At 35.7% G+C, this 17,734-nt stretch overlaps 1 protein-coding gene across 3 annotated transcripts in view; it reads left to right on the top strand.

The window, feature by feature from the left end:
- Positions 1-317: 317 nt before the first annotated feature.
- LOC128206162 (sterile alpha motif domain-containing protein 9-like) overlaps positions 318-17,734 on the top strand; it is a 29,722-nt gene continuing 12,305 nt past the window's right edge. For 2 of the 3 annotated variants that reach the window (XM_052908459.1, XM_052908461.1), the window contains exons 1-3: positions 318-633; positions 16,200-17,061; positions 17,344-17,646. In XM_052908459.1, coding sequence (XP_052764419.1) covers positions 16,470-17,061; positions 17,344-17,646 — 895 coding nt within the window. In that variant the 5' untranslated portion in view covers positions 318-633; positions 16,200-16,469. Of the gene's footprint in view, positions 634-1,445; positions 1,732-16,199; positions 17,062-17,343; positions 17,647-17,734 lie in introns of those variants that run through there. The other variant, XM_052908460.1, reaches the window with a different exon arrangement.

Here is a 17,734-nt window from a genome sequence, read left to right on the forward strand (position 1 = left end):
ACACCGTCTACTATCATACAAGACTCTATAACCCCGTTTTTTGGTACGCGGTGTTCAGAGGTTGTTTAAGGTCTAGGGTGGCGAAGCTAAACATTTGACATTACTTGGAACGGATTCTCTCAAAAATGATGAAATAGTATTTAGTTCAAGGGATTTGAGTAGAAAATAAAGAAGTATTCTTTACACCACTATTTCTAGTTCAGACAGTATATATTGTAACAAAAATATTCGAAAAATACTGTCATCCAAAATATATCTTAAACACGTAATATAATAACGCCATTTTATTATGTGCTTATACTTTGTGAACAAACTGTAGTATTTAATGTACTCCAGTTGGCACGATCAACTAGAGAGAAAGTTAAAAGCATTGTCTACGGTTTGTACAGATCTATGCAAATTTAATACTCATGGGAGGAATAAGCAAGAAAAAATATAAGTTCGAATGGTATCAACTCATTACCAGTTTAAAAGAAGTTCCACACAAATACATATTAAAAGTATTTGTTATAAACATTTACAATTTCGGAAAATATGTACCTCACCTGAAAGGGCGCTATTTATAGATATTACGTGTTCTCATATGTGGATCAATACGGACGTTTCTCATAAGTTGGATAGAAGATTGAACTTGTAAGTACCATTTTAAACATATAAAAAAAACTCAAAATATATTTGATTTTCTGGATAGCAATTTAATAAACTTATTTGTGCAGTCCAACTTAATTGGTGCAGTCAATTGTAAACATTGGAAGCAATAACGTGTATTTTTTTAATATTCCTATACATGTTTTAAGTGAACTTGACAATATATTTTAAACTTATCAAGGAATCGTACGTCCGAAAATTGAGGGATACTATCATTTTATTTTACTTTTCTCATTTGTTTCATTTCGTTGTCTCTTAAATTGGTAAAATAACACCCCCAACCCGTTTACGTCTATTTTTAGTTAAGACAATATATACTACTGTAGCCACGATAACCTTACGTTCAAATAATGAAACAGTATGAAGCCGTCCATCGACAAGATTAATGCCATTATGGCAAGCTCATGGTGATTTACTGTTATAATGGTACGAACAATTCGGTAAATACTGTCATTCAATATATATTTTAAATACTCTTATCTTCACTACTCAAACATTGCAATAGACAATGAGTTAAATTGAATTACTTGCCTTTAATCGTAAACAATAGTGCTTGTATTGTTTTTATTATATATTGAGGTTGTACACTTTAATAGCACTTGTTAATCCGACTTCACACAGTAAACATGTAACCAAAACTTTTGTGTCATTGTACATCTCACACCCATCCCCAGAAATACAACAAACACTAATTATTATAACGCCATGTAATGATGTGCTTACACTTTTTGAACAAACTGTAGTGTTTACTATTTTATGTACTACAGTTCCCATGTTCAACTAGAGAGATAGCATTTTTGGAAAATGCAAAGTATGATCTACTTTATGTATCTATGAACATTTAAGATTCATCGGAGAAATAAACAATAAAAAATATGTGTTCGCATGGAATCAATACTTTACCAGTTTAAACAAAATTCCATACAAATACATATTAAAAGTATTTGTTATAAACATTTACAATTTCCGGCAAGTATATACCTCACCTGAAAGGGCGCTATTTATAGATATTACCTGTTCTCATATGTGGATCAATACGGACGTTTCTCATAATTTGGATAGAAGATTGAACTTCATGAACTTGTAAGTTTTATTTTAAACATATTAATAAATCAAAGTATTTTGTTTTTATTTTTGGATAACAGTTTGATAAGCATATATGTGCCGCGGTCAATTTAAATAATTGGAGGCAATAACGTGTAGTTTTAATATGTTTTTAGTGACACGGACACTTATTTTAAACTTATCAAGGAATCGTAAGACGGAAAATGGTGGGGTCATTTAATTTTACTTTGCTGTTTTGTTTTATTGTGTTGTCTCTGAAATTGGTAAAATAATATTCTCAAAAGATTATAAAAAAGTACATTATTTATTTTAAATACTTTAGTTGCTGATAAACCTCCCAGCAAACAATTCACGTTGGAAAGACGTTGTAACAACGTCAGAAACTGACGTTGGATAAACGTTGTATATTGGTTGGAAATGAAAGTTTTTTAGACGTCGATAACGACCAAAATCTTCTGTATAAACATGCATACCACACAAGTAAAAGGTAATTAGGAATTACCGTAGCATACACCTACATTCATTAACAAACAACTCAGACAATGTACAGGTTTTATTTTCACAACAAATCTGTACAGACAATAAAAGTATTAAATGATAAAGGCACATTAAATTAAATGATACATGGTAAATTCATAAGTTTAGAGATGAACTTGTGTAAACAGTTGGTCGTCCTCCACCTCCTTGTCTGTCTGGAGCGTACTTCAGACAGGATCCAATTGCCCCATCGACTTCATGTTCAGTAGCAGTAATCACAGTGACACATGCTGAAATACATAAAAATATTGTCAAATAAAATGATATTGACTTGAAACTGCTGAAAATAAAGTTTTGATATCAAATTCCACACAACATAATTTCTCCAGTTTTGGCACAATATTTTCTGTATTTTTTCATTATCTTTTAATTGTTTTACTCATTTCAGTTACTAGAATCTGTGATCAAAGCTATCGCGTATGAAATCATTTCCAGTGAATAATTGCTTTGTTTTCCTTGAACTGGCACTAGTGCTATTTTTATAAGAGGTGAATGCACAAGACTATACCTGGTACTCACTTTAATAATAAAATAATTAAATGATTACTGTCAAGAAGCAGATTTGACTTGGCAAGTATTACCTTGAACACTTTGAAAAACTGCTTTTGGAAAGTCATTTTCTCCTTTTCCCCTTTATGGTAAAGCTAGGTATAACATCATCCGTCATAAACCTGTCAAAAAGGGGTACATAATAATATGAATTTGATAACAATATATATGATTTTGCTGGATAACATTGTGATTAACAAAAACAATAGTAAATAGCATGGGCCTTTCGGATCCAGATCAAAGTTCAAAATTACACAGAAAATACAAATACATGTATTTACAGATATTATTCAAGAGAACAAATAACATTGTTTTCTCATACAAAAAAGTACAAATCAATATCAATTGAGGACGAATCGGGTTGAATTACATGTATGCTAAAATTTCATTGAAACAACCTTGTAAAACACCAGAAAATTATTGCTATAAACCGTTAAACATGCATTGTATCAACTTACCTTGTTGTATTATTTAAAATATGAACCGTCGAGTCTCTAGAGGAGTAATTGACTCTTTCATCCTCGTCAATATTCGTACACCTGATGAGCAATATGGCGGATCGGAATGGGTTCAAAATTGCGCGCGTCTATTTTAAGATAAGGAATTAAACATGCATTTTTTTCGGAATTATCTAAATGACATGATAAGAAGCTTTCGATATAATTATTTCTGCTATTTTTTTGTTTAACAAGATGAATTTTAACAACAACAAAAAAAAAGAAAGAAAAAAGTATATAAACATGCGACACCATGCGGAAATTCCAAATACAGAAACCAAGGGCAAAGACAAGGGAAGCAACTTGAATAATAACATGATCGAATTTAGTATTTATTTGCAGCAGTATCACGATTTTTCGAGCAATTTCTTGTTACATCATGTGTATATCATGTATTAACTTGAAAAATACAACTTATTACAAAAAATAACCAAATCACAACGTCGGTTCGATGTCTTATTGCGACGTCGGACTGACATCGTGGTTTTGACGTAGATACAACGTTGTATTTGAGGCGCCGACGTCGTGACCTAAATCCAACCTATATCCGACGTTGATCCAACGTCATGTTTTTGCTGGGCTGTCTTACTTTGAATAAATGTCGATCATGTAGTCTCAAACTTACACTTTTAAACGCATGTTTAATTAGATTTTAAATAATTATTTTTGGTAAATTAGTTTGAAGTATTTTTAGATCAGTTTTAACTATCGACTACTGGACAAGTTTCTGTAGTGTTTAATACGACATGGGTTTTGTTAACAAATGAATCGTTGCCTGGTAAAACGAACCATTATTTCAAATTCAACTTAGTCTTATAATCAAAATAACATTTCGACAGACGGTAGTAACCCATAGCTACAGACACCGAAACCTTTCTCTCTAGCTTTCTTATGCGCATGCGCATGAAATTTAATACCATTCAGGCGATCGAAAAAAAATCACTGAAATTGTCTAATATTGATTTTGAAATAGTTCTTTAAAGGTTATGCACCTTTAAATACGACACATTAAACATATTAAACAAGTATACGTTTTCAAACTACTGCGTGTTAAAGCTAATTAATCAATGGCAGGGGCGTAGCTATATTTATGTGGACTCATAATTGTGCTAGAGGGTTAGCGGGGATATGCCCCCTCGGAAAATCATGAAAACCATGGTGCAATCTGGTGAATTATAGGCGTTCTGAGGTGCTTTATTTAGTACTGGAAAATGGACATATATAGGATCATGCACGCAAATTGCAACGTTGGCTGATTTTTTATTGTTTTGTTAGAAGCATGTGTATTTAGCCGCGTACTCGCGTAAAGGCAGTTACGCGACTGAAGGCATCTCTAAATTGTTATCCGGACCGATACTCAAAAACACAGTGATTTGGAGGGAATGAGCTACCACAGGGGGCATATCCCCGCATTAGTGTACCACAAGTTTGTGTTGAGATTTTTTTGGGATTTTTTTCAGAAACTTGATCAAATTTCTCCAACTAGATGCATGTTCAGGTGAGAATAGTGGTTGCAATTGAAAGATTGAATGTTTATCTGCATGTTGGCTGCATGTTTTTGTTGCAACTTTTCGTTTGGGTGCTTTTGTAGGCATGTTTTTCTTAGCTGTCACATTTCGATGAAATTGGAGTTGTTTCACTTTACTCTATTTAGACAATTCGAGATTTTCTGACTTTGTAAAAGTGCCGTTATTCATAGTTATTTATGCTAGATAGTTGGTAGGAGCGACCCCTTTGATGAATCTGAAGAAAAATATATATTTTAGGTTATTTTAGGTAAAATGTCACTTAATTTTGTAAAGGTCAAAATTCAGCTCATTCCCTCCAAATCACTCTGCTCAAAAACAGACGCTAGTTCACATTTTTATTTGAGTCAATAAATTTAACGGGCGGCGGAATCAAGAGGGGCGGGCGGGGATGAAAATCTAGCAATTAATTTATAGTCGCCTAAGCTTGGAAATTGGCTGACAGCTTTGTGCAAATATTCAAGATGGCGGACGAATCGACATCATTATGTACATTATCACCATCATCATCAATTACACCACCACCACCACCACCCCACCACCAATATTATCAACAACACCACCACCAATATAAGCACCACAATACCCACCACCACACACACCACCACCACACCACCACCATCATCGTCGTCGTCGTCGTCATCATCGCAAATTCATTTTCTGGAAGAACACACATAATTTCCGAACGCACGGGATTTTGTTTCTAAATAACTAATGACAAGCTTTGGTTTGGTTGGCAACGCCGATATTCAATATTTATAAATGACAGGGACTAGACACCAAGGGTAAGAACAATGTAGCTCATGAGATAAAGTTATTTAAAACTTGTTTTAAATAACATACCTGTACGTTGAATGACGTCAATGATGTATGAACGAAAGCTTAAATGAATAACACCCTAGATGATACAATTGCAAGAAAATAAACTGTCAAAAAACTCATGCTAACTGATGTACCGCATCACTTACGATACGATTTTCTCATAAAGGTAAAGCGTAATTTTTCAATCTGAAACTGACTATAAGTATCTATCATGTGTTTCCGGTACGGATAGAAAAATCCGACCCGAGGGCAAGTGCGTAAACCGGTAACGAGGCTTGCCGAGTTAACGGCTACGCAGCGTGCACAAGGGTTGGATTTTTCGATCCGGACCAGAAACACATAATTGTTATTTTTTCTTGCATATATCTAAATTTATCAATTTGTGGAAAAAATGACGTTGAAAATAAACTTTTGTTTTGAATAACTAAAAATAGCGTTTTTATACGATTATTTATTTTCAATTTTAATTAAAAGTCTTACAAACATATAAATTTGATTGCGCTTTATTGAAATGGCATAATATATTTTTCATATAAACCATACAATAATTGAAATAAGAAGTGGCGCGTTGTTGCGCGTGACTCATCTGATATGGGGTATGTAAGATGGGTTTTTCCAACACTGGTCACATGACCGGAAACACTCGTTCGGTACGCAAGAATATAAGTATCTATCATGTGTTTCCGGTACGGATAGAAAAATCCGACCCGAGGGCACGCGCGTAAGCCGGTAACGAGGCTTGCCGAGTTACCGGTAACGCAGCGTGCCCGAGGGTCGGATTTTTCAGTCCGGACCGGAAAAACATGATAGATATTTTTTTCTTGCATACCTAAAATTATGAGTTTGTGGAAAAATTGACGTAGAAAACGCACTTTGGTACATTTCACCAAAAAGCGCGTGCGACGTTGTGTACTGACGTCATAAAGCGCAGTAATTTTAAATAACTAAAAATAGCGTTTTATTACAATTATTTGTTTTCAATTTTAATTGAAAGTCTTGCAAACATATATATTTGATTGCGCAATAATTAAATTGCGTAATATATTTTTCATAAATCATGCAATATGTTAAATAAGAAGTGGCGCGTTGTTGCGCGTGACTCATCTTACATGGGGTATGTAATATGGGTTTTTCCAGCACTGGTCACATGACCGGAAAAACACGTCCGGTATGCAAGAAAAGATGTTTTGCTATAAAAAAAAGAACTCTTTTAGGAAAATCGTAAACTTTCTTTATAAGGAACTATAGGGTTTGACCATGAGACACATTTTGACATATTTTCCCTATTAGTCTATCAAATACAACACATTTCATATAGGCATATATTTAGAAATAAAATGCGCATCTGTTCCCTCTATTTCAAATACAATAATTTTGAACAGCTCTTAATAAACAAATCAGTTTAGTGGCCATTTTCTACCAAAAAAATTAAAGATGACGTGTAACTATAATTTGCGACGGAAACGACGACATATGACGGCAGATCAACCGAAAGGTAAAATTAGTAACACATGCGTTTTTAACGTGTTGTTGTTGTTTTTTTTTTCAACTTTAAGACCCTTTTAATCGGTTGCATTTTAAATGATACCATTGTTCTCGGGCTAAAAAATACCATATCATTTAGTTTACCGGTTTTATTAAGTTTTATTAAGTTTCAAGTTTTATTTATGATATACCAGAAGGTCGTAGACCCATCAGGCATAAAGTGCACAATGGTGACAAATACAAATAATATGTACGTGCTCGGCAACAAATTAACCAACACATTTTATACAAAATTAGATTAAGAGCATGCAAACCATTATAAATCGACTGTTCGAGTAATTTTACTCTTACTTTTCCGAGTTTATAAAACATCCTCCCTCTCAATCTAAGTGCGAAAATGATAGTTGCCTTTAGAAATCAACGTGCATGAAACCATATCTTCATAACAAAATAGTTTATGGACAAACTATGATAATGCCTATTCTACTAGGCTGTTACAAGATATCTATTTGACATAATGTGGAAAGCTTTGTAAACAAAAACACTCGTTTTCTTCAATGTTCGTTCATGGTAAGTGTTAAATTTGTGCATACTAGGATGACGTAAATAATAGGATGGCAATAAAGAAGGTTGTTATGTCTAAGGAAAGTTCACTTTGACGCCGTAAATAATGTGTAATCACTTTAGCGACGCTTTAAGTGCTTACAACTTAATCTTATTGTTGTGCCATAACAATGCAAAGTATGCATGAAAATACATTTTTATGTAAAAGCCACACAGAAAAAATGGTTGAATATCCGTATGAGTGGCGTGTCATTCCACCTAAGTATCACACGTTTTTCTAGCACAATATGGCAACCACTTTAAAATGCATATACCTTTTTAGCTGGACTATTCGAAGAATAAGGAGAGCTATTCTTGCATACCGGACGTGTGTTTCCGGTCATGTGACCAGTGCTGAAAAAACTCATCTTACATACCCCATGTAAGATGAGTCACGCGCAACAACGCGCCACTTCTTATTTCAATAAATTGTATGGTTTATGAACAATATATTATGCCATTCCAATAAAGCGCAATCAAATATGTATCTTTGCAAGACTTTTAATTAAAATTGAACATAAATAATCGTTAAAAAACGCTATTTTTAGTTATTCAAAATCACTGCGCTCTATGACGTCAGTAAACAACATCGCACGCGCGTTTTGGTGAAATGTACAAAAGTGCGTTTTCTACGTCAAATTTTCCACAAATTCATAATTAAAGGTATGCAAGAAAAAATATCATTCATGTGTTTCCGGTCCGGATCGAAAAATCCGACCCTCGGGCACGCTGCGTGACCATAACTCGGCAAGCCTCGTTACCGGCTTACGCGCGTGCCCTTGGGTCGGATTTTTCTATCCGTACCGGAAACACATGATAGATACTTATATACTACTCCCTCAAGCGTCGGCGTCGGCGTCATCCCTTGGTTAAGGATTTGCGTGCAAGCACACATAAGTAAATATCTCAGCAACTACTTGAGGTATTGCATTGGGACTTTATACAGTGGTACTCAACCATACAACCTAATTAATAAACCAAGTTAAATAACTCTTGTTTGCATTTAATGCAAAATAATTGCCCTTTATTATAAGACTTAGAAATTCTGGTTAAGGTTTTGCATGTCACCACTTTTAAGGTAATACCTCAGCGAATACATCATGTATTGCATTGAAACTTTCCACACAGGCTCCCAACCATTCAACCTTCTTATTTAATCAAGTAAGATAACTCTATCTTTCATATTAAAGTATACAATGGTATTCAACCACCCAACCTAATTGAATAACCAAGTTAGATAGCTGTATTTTGCAAATAATGGCCCTTTAGCATTACACTTAAAAATTCTGATTAAAAATTTGCATGTAACCACATTTATGTTAATATCTCAGCACATCATGTATTGCATTGAAATCTAATACAACAGTGATCCGTGCATGTTTCGCCAAAACTTTTCAATCCTTACACTGAAAAGCGGCAGAATAGTCGAGCGCGCTTGTCTATGTGACAGCTCTTGTTATTTATATTACCATTCAAATGTCAGTCATCAAGATATATTGTTTTGAATAATGGTAGTTAAATGTTAGAGGGTTTTTTCAAAACAGTCATTCCATTTATTTAGCAGTATGTAATTTAATTCGTCCTGCTATTGAATTTCAGAGGACTAATTGACTTATCACATTTTTTTAAAAATTGGAAAATAAATATAAAGTGTGTCTCATTTTTCATCCCTTTAGGTTTTACTAAAGAAATCCATTTCACAATTTTCCTTAACGATTTTTTTGTATAACAAAACACCCTGTGTCTAATACCATGCCCATGTACAAACAAGTTGCAAACGATTTAATTAAAATATATCTGTGAATTGAAAACTAACTAACGATTAATACACCGAAAAATAAGCTTATGACGGAACACATTTTAGTCACTTAATAAGATCTCTCCTCCTTTATTGTAAAGCTTTCAGCATAAATTCTGGACTTGTTTGCAATGAGAAATAAAAATTGTGAAATGAGGCACTACACTTAACCCATTATTTGGGGTAACTGAACCTTACCATAATTGTTTAAAATTGTTTTATCTGTCTTAAGACAAATACGTTTATTAATGCATTTTGTAGGAAACACAAAATCAAAATTATCCATAAAAGCGCAGAATGTCATGCACCTTATCCTTTGTTAAAATATGTCGATCCAGTTTCCATCGATTCGATTCTCATGACAAAGTGTATAGAAAAAATAAGGTTTTTTATTTAATCTAAAAAAACATGCTCATACTTAAGTTGGTAAGCAAGTTGCTTAAATTATTTCTCATTATTTATATGAAAAACTACAGAAACAGGCTTAGTAGCCAAAAATTAAAACATAAACCCCGTTTAATGGCACAGGGTAAACGCCAAAGAAATAGAACACAAAAACAAAACATCACCAACAAGAAACATGGAACAACAGCACAAAACTCCACGAACAACACAGTGCATATATACTATATAGAAACTAGGTGTGTGTTTATCAAGGATTGTTAGGTACCGCCTTGGAACGGTCAGTAAAATGTAAATACCTACTGTTAAAATTAAGATAATTACATGAAACTTACTTCATCATGTATCGACGCCATTTTGTTTGTTTGGGTAAGGTGCAGTCGATTCTCTTCTCTGAAATGATACTAAATAATATGGGATAACAAACATTCACAGTTTGTGGGTCGAATTCCTTAAATCAAATATAAATACAATATATCAACTATTAACAAATCTATTAACAGTGACTCCGATTCCCTAAATAGACTAGACTAAAAATAGATTTTTAATACTGAATTGCATCTGGTAAGCGCCAGTAATAGAATGGTTTATGAGAGCCATATTAAGTAATTAAAAGTTAAATTAGAGGAGAGTGCGGTCAATTTATCATAATTTAACAGAATATACTAAATAATTTAAATTTTTCATACATGAAATAGCTTTCAGTGTCTTTAGCAAACGTACTAATGCTGTGGTATTTATTCACCAAACATACCGAGTTCTTACTTTCCTTGTGCAAAAAAGGATTTTTTGTTCAGTTTATGTAACGTTTCCCTGATATGTAAAATGTTTTATATGTTCCTAGACTGGAAACATTTCGTTTTTCCAAAACACCTGAGCGGTATGAACTAAGGCGGCGTACAAGCGTACATTTAATTACTTTTTCAAATGTATATAACTCAAGTTCAATTAAAGATAGAAGGAAAATACACCCCTAAAACATTTTTTCTCAGTAGATGACAGCGCAATGAAACTTTCCGCATATTATCTTAAGAATATTTTTTTTTTTATATAATTTACCAATATTGCTCCTTAAAATCCTTCGGAAATCAAATTCATTAAACTATGTTAGTTGCATTGCTTGAAACGCGAATCTAAAAAACCTGAAAAATGTATATATTTCAGCAAGCTAGAATTGTTATCCCCAATAAGAAACAGCTGCAAAACTATGGCAGGTGTTATGTCATCTGCACCATACTATAAGTTATGTATTGATGTTATTTTTTTAATTGCTTTCATTTTGGAATTTTTAACTCCACACAGGCCAGAAGAGCTTATGCGATGTGTACGTCGTATGTGCGTCCATGCATCCGTGCGTTAGTGTGTCTGTAAAAAAACGTGCTTGTGAACACGATACAGTTTTTTGATTGTATCTCGATGAAACTTTACAGTAGTTAGATATCCATCAGAGCTCGGTTTATTTCGACAACCAGCCAGATCCACCCATGCATGACTAGAGTATGGCCCTTGAAAGTATAAAAAATGGTATTTTTAGCCAAGTATATAGCCAAGTCTAGGATTAAAGAAAGACTACTTTTTTGGGTTGTGCAGTTGGTTTTATGTTGAACTCTCCCTTGATCGTGTTAAAAATGATCAAAATTACAGTTTAAATGGGTTTGTTGATTTTTAGCTCTATTGGCCAAAGGTCATTTTTAGCTCCATTGGTCAAAGACCAGAAGTGTCTGTCGTTTGTGCATCCATCAGAACACAATTGCTTGTAAATGTTTGTTCATATTATTTACCTGGGGTCATTACTGGCCACGCCCCGTGGGTTCACAGGTTTGGTATACTTAAATAGGGAATTTATTGAAAATCTTTTTTGTCTGAAACCGCTAGGCAGACCCTTGCTATTTTGAATAAGGCATCATTTAGTGGTCCTCTACCAAGATTGTTCAAATTATGCCCCTGGGGTCAAAACTGGCCCTTCCCCGGGGTCACAACTTTTCTAGACAGTTTCAAAATCTTCTCGTTTCAAACTACAAGGCGCATACCTGGGGCCAAAGCTGGCACCACCCCATTTGACTTACTTTTTTATTTTTAAAGTTACAGCTATGAAATTTGGACCACGTGTACAGTTTTGAAAACATATATTTATGTTGTTCTCAGATGACCTTGATTGTGACTTTTTGACATATTTCCTTATTTTTGAAGCTACAGCAATGAAATTTGGACCACGTGTACAGTTAGCAAACGAGCACCAATGTTGTCCTCAGATTACCTTGACTGTGACCTTTTGACCTACTTTCTTATTTTTGAAGCTACAGCAATGAACTTTGGACCATGTTTACTTTGCAAACAAGTATCAATGTTGTCCTCGGATGACATTGACTGTAACCTTTTGAGCTACTTTCTTATTCTGAAGCTAAAGCAATACAATTTGGACCATATGCACAATTTTAAAACAAATATCAATTTTGTGCTTTGACGCCCTTAACCGTGACCTTTTGACCTACTTTCTTATATTTGAAGCTACAGCAATGAAATTTGGACCATGTTTACTGTTACTTTGTACTTTCATGACCATGTTTGTGACCTCTTGACCTACTTTCTCATTTTTGAAGCTTAAGCAATTACATTTGGACCATGTTTACATTTTTGCAAACAAACATCACTGTTGTCCTCGGATGATCTTCACTGTGACCTTTTGTCTTACTTCCTCATTTTTGAAGCTTAAGCAATAACATTTGGACCAGGTTTACAGTTTTGATAACAAAAATTAATGTTGTGCTTTCATGACCTTGATTGTGACCTTTTGACCTACTTTTTATGCCCCCCTTCGAAGAAGAGGGGTATATTGCTTTGCACAGGCATGTCGGTATGTCGTTCGGTCGGTCGGTCGGTCGGTCGGTCGGTCCGTCGGTAGACCAAAGCTTGTCCGAGTGATAACTCAACAATTCCTGGACGTATGGTCATCAAACTTCACATGAAGGTTGGGCCTGACCAGTAGATGACCCCTATTGATTTTGAGGGTCATCGGGTCAAAGGTCAAGGTCACAGTGACCTTGAATGGTAAAAGGTTGTCCGAGTGATAACTCAACAATGCCTGCACCCATGGCCCTCAAACTTGACTTGGAGGTTGGGCCTGACCAGTAGCTGACCTCTATTGTTTTTTGGGCTCAATGGGTAAAAGGTCAAGGTCACAGTGACCTTGAATGGTAAAAGGTTGTTCGAGTGATAACTCAACAATGCCTGCACCCATGGCCCTCAAACCTGACTTGGAGGTTTGGCCTGACCAGAAGATGACCCCTATTGTTTTTGGGGTCATTGGGCCAAAGGTCAAGGTCACAGTGACCTTGAATGGTAAAAGGTTGTCCGATTGATAACTCAACAATGCCTGCACCTATGGCCCTCAAACTTGACTTGGAGAATTGGCCTGACCAGGAGATGACCCCTATGGTTTTTGGGGGTCATCCGACCAAAGGTCAAGGTCACAGTGACCTGGAATGGTAAAAGGTTGTCCGAGTGATAACTCAACAATGCCTGCACCCATGGCCCTCAAACTTGACTTGGAGGTAAGGCCTGGCCAGAAGATGGTCCCTATTGAATTAAGGGGTCATTGGGCCAAAGGTCAAGGTCACAGTGACCTGGAATGGTAAAAGGTTATCCGAGTGATAACTTGACAATGGCTGCACCCATGGCCCTCAAACTTGATTTGGAGGCTGAGCCTGGCCAGAAGATTGTCCCTATTAATTTTAGGGGTCATTGGGCCAAAGGTCAAGGTCACAGTGACCTTGAATGATAAAAGGTTGTCCAAGTGATAACTCAACAATGCCTGCACCCATGGCCCTCAAACTTGACATGGAGGTTGGGCCTGACCAGTAGATGACCCCTATTGTTTTTGGGGGTCATTGGGCCAAAGGTCAAGGTCACAGTGACCTTGAATGGTAAAAGGTTGTCCGATTGATAACTCAACAATGCCTGCACCCATGGCCCTCAAACTTGACTTGGAGAATTGGCCTGACCAGGAGATGACCCCTATGGTTTTTGGGGGTCATCTGGCCAAAGGTCAAGGTCACAGTGACCTGGAATGGTAAAAGGTTGTCCGAGTGATAACTCAACAATGCCTGCACCCATGGCCCTCAAACTTGACTTGGAGGTTGGGCCTGGCCAGAAGATGGTCCCTATTGAATTAAGGGGTCATTGGGCCAAAGGTCAAGGTCACAGTGACCTTGAATGGTAAAAGGTTATCCGATTGATAACTTGACAATGGGTGCACCCATGGCCCTCAAACTTGATTTGGAGGTTGAGCCTGGCAAGAAGATTGTCCCTATTAATTTTAGGGGTCATTGGGCCAAAGGTCAAGGTCACAGTGACCTTGAATGATAAAAGGTTGTCCAAGTGATAACTCAACAATGCCTGCACCCATGGCCCTCAAACTTGACATGGAGGTTTGGCCTGACCAGTAGATGACCCCTATTGATTTTAGGGGTCAAAGGTCAAGGTCACAGTGACCTTAAAAGCAAACTCGACAATTCTTGGACCTATGGTCATCAAACTTGACATGAAGGTTGGGCCTGCCCAGTAGATGACCCCTATCGACTTTGGGGGTCATCAGGCCAAGGTCAATGTCACAGTAACCTTTAACGCAAAAAAGTTAACAAATCTTCCACCACTGATATCTCAACAATGCCTGAACCTATTATCATTCAACTTGACATGGATGTTAAGCCTGACCACTAGATCACCCTTATTGATTTTAGGATTCTTAGAGCCAAAGGTCAAGGTCACAGTGATCTTGAATGGTAAAAGGTTGTCCGAGTGATAACTCAACAATGCCTGAACCCATGGCCTTCAAACTTGACTTGGAGTTGCATCTGACATGTAGATGATCCCTTATGATTTAAGGGGTCATCAGGTCAAAAGTCAAGGTCACAGTGACCTTGAACGAAAAAAAACTTGTCTTGTGATAACTTGACAATGCCTGCACCCATGGCCCTCAAACTTGACATTTAGGTTTCTGATGACTCTGGATTTTGAGTTCATAGAGTCAAAGGTCATGACGGTCATAAGACTCATAACACACTTTATCCTCACACTTTAATGGTCATAATCTTAAAACAGCAACAAATCAGCTGTCATTTCAGTCCATGCATATTTCATTCAATTGTCCATATAATCCTGACAACATGGCGCTCGGGGGGGGGCATAATGTTTGACAAACATCTCTTGTTTATTTTTGAGTTTCAGCGATTCATTGTAGCATGATTCATTGACTGACATTTTCATGTGATGTTATCATGGTATTCTTCAAAGGTCATATTATCCATGGACTGTTGTATATGTCCTTGTGAACTCGTGCTTAAGGCGTTGGTTTTCGAATTATTCCTTGACCTAACCGGCGTGGGTTCGCACCCCACTAAAACCAAAATAGTTTTTATACTTAAATTGTATTTTTCTGCAATTTCGTTGTCAATGATTAAAATAATGATGACATAAGTGTTTTCAGATGTATTGGTATTTGGTCCAAAGTCATGAGCGAGTCCCTTTAAAACATATGGTTTTATATGAATGTGTGCTGTAACAAGTATGTACATGATTTGGATATGAACTACTGCCACTGACACATATTAAAATAGCTCATTCAACTAGTCTACTTATAACATTTTCTGTCCTCAGATGTTGAACGTGCAACGTTTTCAGCTAACCCAAACACAAAACGTTCAAAGTGAACTATATGTTTGTTGCGTATTATCCATACATACATAAATGCTTGGGATTGAAAATGACCACAAGAGCCATGCCAATAGAGCATATACCCTCATGGGCCTCTTGTTTATATTTACATACGTTGCGACTATTTAAAACAAATGCGACATTTTGTTTCTTGGGTTAACTAAATCGCGTATGCGTTTAATAATACCATCATGAAACGTCCCCATTATGTTGCATAGGTATTTCTGGGTATAAATGTTGCTCTTTTGTGTATATGCATACATAAAAAACGATTAAGGGATTGCACTTTGAAAGAAACGCTTCTACCTTAAGATTACATTTTAAAAAGCTGACCATTACGTAACTTTTTATTACTAATAACAATCCAAGACCATACATGCTTTACTACCTGTTTCTTTTAATAGCAGAGTGTTTCAGCCCTCACTTTAAGGAATCCAGGAGTTGTTTCAGTCTGACATGGGCCTAGTGACATCCATCTTAACAGTAAAACAAAACACTAAAGCTGTTAGTATAATTACCTTTGAATGAATAACTTGTATGGACTTTTATTTTCAGATAATGTTCACCTATCATGAATGGCATTTATATGGCGGAGATAATATTTTGGTATGATGGAAACATGAACCAGTCAGTTTTTTGGACATTTTCATCCCATGTTGAAAAAAAAAAACATTCTTCGCACCTACCAGCAGAGTTGTTTCGTCAGAATGTACTATAAATCCATACACAATTTTAAACATTAACATTACAGTATATTGATTACGTTATGAACTGGAGTTGTTATGAGATTTGTGTTCGACTGAAAACACCAAAGTCATAATTAATATGGCATTGTCATCGGTTCCCGTGTTATATGGGAAGTCAAATATTGAAGATGCGGGACACTACCACCGACTTCTTGATTTATTCTTTAGCTGTACAGCAGAAGCACTACGAAAATATCTTGAAAAGGACATTTCTAGTCAAGGAATGACCCTTAAAGATTTTTTACAAAAAGAGGATGTTAAGAAAAAAATAAAAGGAAAGTCTCTTTTTCCTGAGCAAAAAACCCTACTTCATAGTCCAAAACCTTCTTACGAATCATTTGACATTACCCTTTTATCCATGTTAATTCTAGAAGTTTGCAATCCTCTTGAAAGTGTCTCACAATCTGTAAGAAAACTTAAAAAGCTGAGAAACGACTTAGCACATAACGTCAAAGGAGAAGTACATGGAGATCAAACATTTAATGAAGCTAGTCAAGAAATTTTGATAATTGCCAAGGAAATAGGAAAAGATTTCAAGGATAAAATTTTGAGCCAAATGCGCGACATTCGAAACAGAGAGATGGTGCGGACACGAAGGAACATGGAACAGATCGTGATCAATGGCGAATACTTCATGGTTAAACTTGTTGAATCTTCAGAACATGAACATGGTAAGCTTTGATGTTTTGGTTTTCATAATAAAATGACCGGTTCATCACTATGACTAGGAATAAGGAACACTGTTGAGAACTTAAAAAATGTAAAGACATGTATTACACTTGTTCATTATAATGCTCAAAGTGTTATATTAAATACAAAAAAGAGAGTAGTTTTAGCCTCCTTTAATGTAATCAACATTTCATCTGAATTACTGTCAGCTTACATAAAATGTATGTGTGTGTGTGTGGAACATATATCAGAGTTCATGTACCGGTGGTTATTATTTGTTTTAGAAATCAAAGATGCCACAGAAACGAAGATAAAACTCAATTTGTCTCGATGGATTCGCCAGCTTTCACGAATGGATAAATTGAATATATTTCTTCAAAATTTGAAAGAAACTTGTGTCATAAGTGAAATGCAGAAGTTATCAATAGAGACAGAGTACCAGAATTACAGCCAAATGCAAAGACTTGTTTTGTTTGTTCAAAATGAAACCAAAGCAAATCTATTCAAATTCTGCAAAGAATTGAGATCAATGCATCCATTATTGGCGGACTTGATTGAGGGGAGCAACACAGATGGTACTGACATTGGTGAGGGAAATGTTTAAAATAAATTTCGAGCGCTAAATTTATATTAAAAAAGCGCATTCATTTCTTTGTGCAATCGAATACATGACAC

This window comes from Mya arenaria, chromosome 10, assembly GCF_026914265.1.
Source record: "Mya arenaria isolate MELC-2E11 chromosome 10, ASM2691426v1".
Classification (NCBI taxonomy): Eukaryota; Metazoa; Mollusca; class Bivalvia; order Myida; family Myidae; genus Mya; species Mya arenaria.